The sequence below is a fragment of the Austrofundulus limnaeus genome, unplaced genomic scaffold (assembly GCF_001266775.1).
Source record: "Austrofundulus limnaeus strain Quisiro unplaced genomic scaffold, Austrofundulus_limnaeus-1.0 Scaffold703, whole genome shotgun sequence".
In the NCBI taxonomy this organism is placed as follows: Eukaryota; Metazoa; Chordata; class Actinopteri; order Cyprinodontiformes; family Rivulidae; genus Austrofundulus; species Austrofundulus limnaeus.
The window spans coordinates 268,053-274,900 of record NW_013953105.1 but is presented as its reverse complement, the minus strand read 5'-3'; the positions used below and the strand labels follow the sequence as shown (position 1 = coordinate 274,900).

General features: G+C 40.0%; 1 protein-coding gene across 1 annotated transcript in view; it reads left to right on the top strand.

The window, feature by feature from the left end:
• nol9 (nucleolar protein 9) overlaps nt 1-6,848 on the top strand; it is a 23,414-nt gene that overhangs the window by 13,441 nt on the left and 3,125 nt on the right. Inside the window, exons 7-11 of the mRNA XM_014027951.1 lie at nt 1,901-1,998; nt 4,859-5,026; nt 5,106-5,358; nt 5,453-5,567; nt 5,645-5,819. Of these exons, the coding sequence (XP_013883405.1) occupies nt 1,901-1,998; nt 4,859-5,026; nt 5,106-5,358; nt 5,453-5,567; nt 5,645-5,819 (809 nt within the window). The remainder of the gene's footprint in view (nt 1-1,900; nt 1,999-4,858; nt 5,027-5,105; nt 5,359-5,452; nt 5,568-5,644; nt 5,820-6,848) is intronic.

Genomic DNA, 6,848 nt, shown 5'->3' with positions numbered 1-6,848 from the left:
CCATTTCAGTCAGGCTTCAGAAAACACCACAGCACTGTCACTACAGTTCTTAAAGTCTTAAATGATCTCATACATGCCCTGGACTGCAAAAAATACTGTGTTGCATTATTTCTAGACCTGTCCAAGGCATTTGATACAGTTGACCATAGACTACTGATAAACATCCTGGAACACTGTGGTCCATCAAAACAGGCAGTCTCTTGGTTCACCAATTACCTGACCAATAGAACACAGTCGGTTCATGTGGCCAGATCCTCCTCTACATTCTTAGTTGTTGTCAAAGGGGTGCCACAAGGTTCTGTTTTGGGTTCCATTTTGTTCTCAATATATATCAATGACTTGTGCAGCAATCTGTTAAACGCCTCCTACCATTTTTATGCAGATGACACCATCATCTACTGCTGTTCATCCTCTCTCAGTCAAGCTTTCACCTTTCTTCAGGACACTTTTAGTATCCTTCAGTCACGTCTTCAAAAACTTAAACTGGCCTTAAACGCCGACAAAACCAAAATAATGGTTCTATCTAACAGAAGACAGCAACCAGAGAGCCCACTACAAATTGAAACCCAACAGGGGAAACAAATAGAAATGGTCTCCACTTATAAATACCTAGGTTTCTTGATCAACCGTGACTTGTCATTCAAAGCACACATCACTAAAATGGCCACTAAGCTCAAGTTGAAACTAGGTTTTTATTACAGAAACAAATCTTGCTTCTCACGGGAAGCTAGGCGATCATTGGTAGCTGCAAAATTCATGCCAATATTAGACTACGGTGARGTGCTGTACATAAGTGCTGCATCAAAATACCTGCAGTCCTTAGACTCCATCTACCAAAGTGCTCTACGGTTCATCACAGACTCCAGTTACCTTACTCATCACTGTGAACTGTATGTCAAATCTGGCTGGTCATCCCTCACTGCTCGCAGATACACTCATTGGATGTCTCTAATCTATAAGACCCTCCTTAACTTGGTCCCGTCATACCTTTTCACCTTAATACAAACAACGTACAGTCATTACTCCCTGCTCTCCAACAATCTAGTATTGTTGTCAGTTCCTCACATCATAACTGAACTAGGGAAAAGAGCATTCAGCTTTGCTGCCCCCTCAACCTGGAACAATTTACAGATGGAACTGAAACTAGCAAAAATCATTCATTTCAACCCTTACAGATACTGTCATCAAGAGGTTTGATAGATGCCTGTTTGTCTTAAACACTATTTGTCTACTGTACATGTTACTTGTATTTTTCAGTCTGTACTCAACCTAAACTTAGTAATTTAACTCTGAAATATCATTTCATTGTCTTGAAACATCTGTCAATGCCTAGACTACGTTTTTGACTCATCTAGATTGTTTGTACTACTCATTGTCTAAATCTGTTTAATGCTACTGTATTTTATGTATATTTTTCTTTTCTACTATGTAACTTTTGTGTCAACTACCCTGTAACGTGTGCTGCTGACCTCTTGACCAGGTAACCCTTGGAAAAGAGATCTTGATCTCAATGGGCCCTATCTGGTTAAATAAAGGTGGTTGATTGAGGAGGGACAGTGTGTATGTATATTGGTTTGMACATGTCCAGAGGAGGGACAGTGGGTATATGGGTTTGTACATGTCCAGAGGAGAGACAGTGGGTATTGGTTTGGACATGTCCAGAGGAGAGACAGTGGATATACGTAGAAAAATGATGCAGCTGCCAGGAAACAAAGATGAGATGCTGTATATGGATGCAGTAAGGTTGAACATGTAGGTAGATGGACAAAGGACAGACTGAGGTGGAGGAGAACTGAAAGAAGAAGAAGAAAATAAGTCTGACTTAATGTCAACCTATTACAGCTGATGTCTGAATGTAGAGGTCTTTAATTTGATCTCCATGGTCTGGTTTTTGTTGCAGTACTGCCAGTGTGGACTATCTGGAAGGAGACCTGGGTCAAACAGAATTCACCCCATCTGGTTGTCTTTCTTTGTTGACKGTCACAGAACCACTGTTGGGTAAGTGTTGATGTGGCCTGGTTATAGTTTTAATAACTAGAGGTTGATTTATAAATAATACAAACTGTACAGGGGTCYACATAAGCATTGTTTGGGTTGTTCGAGGCAATCTATTTTCATTTTGGACAACCAGATCCCATTTTCTGGTTGTCCACAGGAAAAAAAAGATGTAAATTAAAGTTCTCCTCCACAACGGTTGACGGTTATTTGTAAAATTGAAAAGGGTAATAAACCTCTTAAAGCCATCTAGATTTTAAATTGTCAGTTCTTTCAACCAATAGAGAGAACCACAGTCAAAGTTTGACCCAATCAGATCAGAGCAGGGCGGGTCGTGCTGTCTGATTGACACCATATAAATTTGTATATAGTAAATTTTGTCTAGAGAACAATATACTTATTAAATTACATTTTTCTTGAGAATTTTGCGAAAGAACAGCCAAAAATGTTGGCGACTCCTGGCTACTCCTGAATTTATCATTTTATCCAAACATTGCTTTTTAAAACTTAAATAACAGTTTGTGTTAGGTGGATATTTACTTAGAATGTATAGTGGTTTGCTAACAGAAAAAGCAGCAGCAGCAAGCTGTAYCACTCCAGGTGCATCTAGGGGTTAGTTCTTTTAMGAAGTTAATATTATTTCTGCCAAAATAAGTGTTTATGTTAAAACTAACAGAGGTGTATAGTAAAGTACATTTACTTCGTAACAGTACTAAATGTTTTTTTTATGTTGTAAATTTCATTTTGATTTTGTTACATCTGAAATGTAGAAATGATAATTTTACTTATTTACTTTAAAATGTATCACCAAGTTACTAGGGGTGCAACGATACAGAAAATTCACAATTCTGTTCGGTTCAATACTTTAGTCTCACGGTTCGATATTTTTTCGATACAAAAAAGAGAAATTTACAAGCCCTTTTGAAGTTGTAATGTATTGAAATTAAGTATGAACATTTGTTTAACCTCAAAAGTACAGTTTTTAAATTAAATGTTGTTGAAACAGCAAGTTTCTCAGTGGATCTGMGCTCAAAAATACAGRCTAGGTGGAGTAGTCGAACACAGATTCACTGATCCTTCAACACAGAGCATCTTCAGAAGACAAGTTGATAAAATAAATGTAAAAAATCTGTATTGTTCGATACAAGAGTTTATTGTACCTAAAGCACTGTATTTAACGGTTCGATACAGGTACATGTATTGTTGCACCCCTACTAGTTACACGTTACAAATTTAAATATGACCAGAACTCATCATGGAAGGAGTTGTTTAGGCACTCTAAAAAAATTTATGTCTTAGATTTACTTAATCAAGTCATGTCAACTGGCTCCACTAAACTGKGTTGAGTTGGAGTTAAAATAAGGAGGAATTCAGACCAAAGCATTGCAGCTCCACTTTATATAGACCCCAACTGAAGGATTTAATTGTGAAAAAGAAGCATGATATGACATGTCTCCTTTAAATAAATTTTCCTCTGAAAACAATCAGACACACAGACCAAACTCAGAGTAAAAAAGCAGCCAAAGTTCAAAGAAAACCTTCAGTAAAAAAGTCTTGTTTCTTGAAAGCAAAAAAATCCAATATTATTTTAGTCTGAATTTGGTCTGATTTCAATGTTAATGTGTTTGAGAAAAGCATCATATTTAAGTTAGAACTTGTTTTAATTAGCGTCTTAACAGGAAGCCCTATTGTTAAAGCTGTTTGGATCGGTAATAATGCAGTAATTCTACATGTATTCAAATATCAGGTTAAGAGCAGAATCTGTCAACTGCAGTGGTGGGCAGCACTAATCCAAAAATTAGCTCGAAATTTCTAAAGCGCTTATGAAAATATTTAGGTCCGTAACTTCAAAAACGCTCATGCCATAGAAATACTTGCAGAAGCTAATTTTAAAGTGAAAGTTCAGTTTGACACATACTAGCTGGCAACAATTCATGTACAATAAATGCACAACACTGCCAACTAGTGGTAAATGAACTCTTTTACAGCTAAATTCTACAACCGTCGATTGCTGGGAATGTGAGTTCATGAAYCAGACCTTTAGCTCCTGGTGTAAAAATTAAAAAGTTGTTGAGGATTGCTAGTTCGGCTGCTTCTTTGTCTTTTTCTTTTGTTTGTTGTAGATTTTTCATTAAAGAAGCATCAACAAAGTAATTTTAAAACTGTTTATTGGAAAACTGAACCGATGCGTCCTGGGTACATGACAGATTTGATTTGTGACAGGAAACAAAAGCACGGATTACAGGAAACTATCTTCCCTTCAAAATAAGAGCTTGGATTTTAAAGTTTTCCGTGTAGCTGCTCCAGTTGACCAATAGATGTCAGTCTTAATCAGTATATCATCTTTAAATAATTTCTTACCCCGTTGGCCAATTGCTTCGACAAATTACGTCAAGTATTGAGCTCCAGCGTTTAAACTTTATTATTTCTTTTAAAAAGGAGCTCCGATTGTAAAGTAAAATAAATCAATACATACAAAATTTTAGTATGGATTACAAATGTGTACTGTTTTTGCTAGGAAAGGGATTTCTAAACACTGCCTTCCTGCTACGTAAGTAGACACAAAGCATTGTGGGAAATGAGAACCGATAACCAATTATCGGATTTGCGCTTTAGCGGACTGGTGCCCACCACTGGTCAACTGCTATTTTTTTTTTTTTTTTTTTTAACAAAAAAACACTTTTCAGCTTTCAGATCTTACCAGGTAAACATGTCACTTCCAGGTTGATGAATCCAGTAAATTCTCTAGCAGCAGAGTATATCAGAGCTGTGGACGTGGGAGCGATCCTCTGCTCTGTTTAAATCTTTCCAGCTTCAGCCCGTCTGTGGAGATGAGTCTTTTCACACTGAGCTGCTGTTTCAGGTCCTCCCTTCTCACATCAGAACACTCCAGACCACATGATCTACTACGGCCGACCATCAGCTGACTCAGACTTAGACCTCTACCTGGATTCTCTGAAGTCTTTGTGGCATTGGCGGTCCCAGAGCAGAGAGATGCCCGTTATCATCAACACAATGGGCTGGGTCAAAGGTCAGCCCGTCTCCCCTCTCTGACCACAACCAAACAATACCAAAGTACACTAAAACTCATGTGTTGGTGCTGTCCACAGGATTTGGATTCCAGCTGTTGGTGGACATGATCCGCTTCCTCCCAGTCACACACGTGGTCCAGCTCAGTCACAGTGGCACCACCCAGTGCCCCGTCCTCACACCAGAGTTCCTGAGGACGGCACACGGCTATCAGACGCACCCGCCTGCTCACAGCGCTCTGGATGAGTTCGCAGAGTGCCACCGCACCCCCAGGACCTTCTCTCACCTCATGGTAGAGTCAGAGTTTCAGGGTGTGGGTCAACAAGGCACCGCGTAAGTTCACCATGAGATGGTGTGAAGGTTCAGGCTGAAGCCTGGGGTCGTTGTCCCCCCCCCTCTGAACTTTGTTTCTGAATGAATTTAACAGGAAGCACCAGCGCACCAACGAACACAGAGACTTGTCTTTACTGGCCTACCTGAGTCAGCTGCAGTCTCCTGACCCTGGACCAGTTAGACCTCTGCACAGCCTCACCCCGTATCAGGTAGATGAACATGGAGGAGTGGTGCTGATGGTGAGGAGACAGCATGTTTTAAATGTTTTTACTTGTTGATCTCACAGGTCCCTAACARGGCAGTGGCTTTAGGCGTGACCCACTGTGACGTGGCGCCCTCTCACACCTTCTACGCTGCCAACGGCTCTCTGGTGGGGCTCTGCTGCCTGGCAGAGAAGGTAACGAGCAAAGGAGGTCCGGTCCTGTTGTCCCAGGCACCCATCTGTCCTTGTGTAGGCTTTGGTACGTGTGTCAGCTTGACTTGGTTTTGTTTGTTGTTTGAATCTTGTCCTGCATGTTTAAAGTAGCAGGTCTGCACCCATCCACCTGTTTTACTTCTAATCCAATCAGTTACCTGACTTTGGATATCAGCTGGTACTGATACAGAGCTCTGTTTCTTTCAATATATTTGGATGACTAATATTTTTATTATTAATTTAATATTATTTAAGATTATTATTATCATTATTGTTGATTTAATAGCTTACTGTATTTTCTGGGCTATAAGTCACACTTCTCATAGTTTGGCTGGTCCTGGGACTAATCCCTAATTTACACTACATGCGGTCTGGCTCCGTTCCGATCCGGTCCGACCTCCGCAGCAAACACACAACTATTATGATCAATGAGTGTATTTACACTGGCTGCACACAGCGGCGGTGAGCGGACGGCAATCCGTAAAAATTAGATCCGATCCTATTTCTGCCGGACTCCGGAGCAATTTTTAAACATTGCTTTGCACCAACAGGAAGAGGAACGAGCACAACATCCTTATTTTCAAAATAAGACACCATTATTTTGTCAAAATCCCAGCTATATTAATAAATATATGGATATATTTCTACACAAATGCTGTCAGAATGTATGGTTCAGTTTGGGAAGCAGATGGAAACATGTAGCATGAAGCATATGTGTACACACACGATACACGTGGATTTTATTTTGAAATCAGAAGTTTCAAAAAGTCGACAGCGATGCGGTTTAACCATAGAAATCAAAAGCRTTTATATCAATGTTTTCAGCTGTGTTTGGAGTTCATCTTTCACAGAATTAATTATTTTTTGCTCTGACTTCCACATTTATCACTGAGTTTATCATGTGATCTCCTTCCTGCACACACTCCCTCCTCTGTGTGTCGCACCGGAGCAGAGCTGAGTGGAGTGGAGTCTGTATAAATTGGGTTGCAAACGAACAGCTGCGAACTGCACACCGCAGCGCAGCGGAGCCACATGTAGTGTAAATCCGGGGTTATACTCCGGACTGACTTTATAT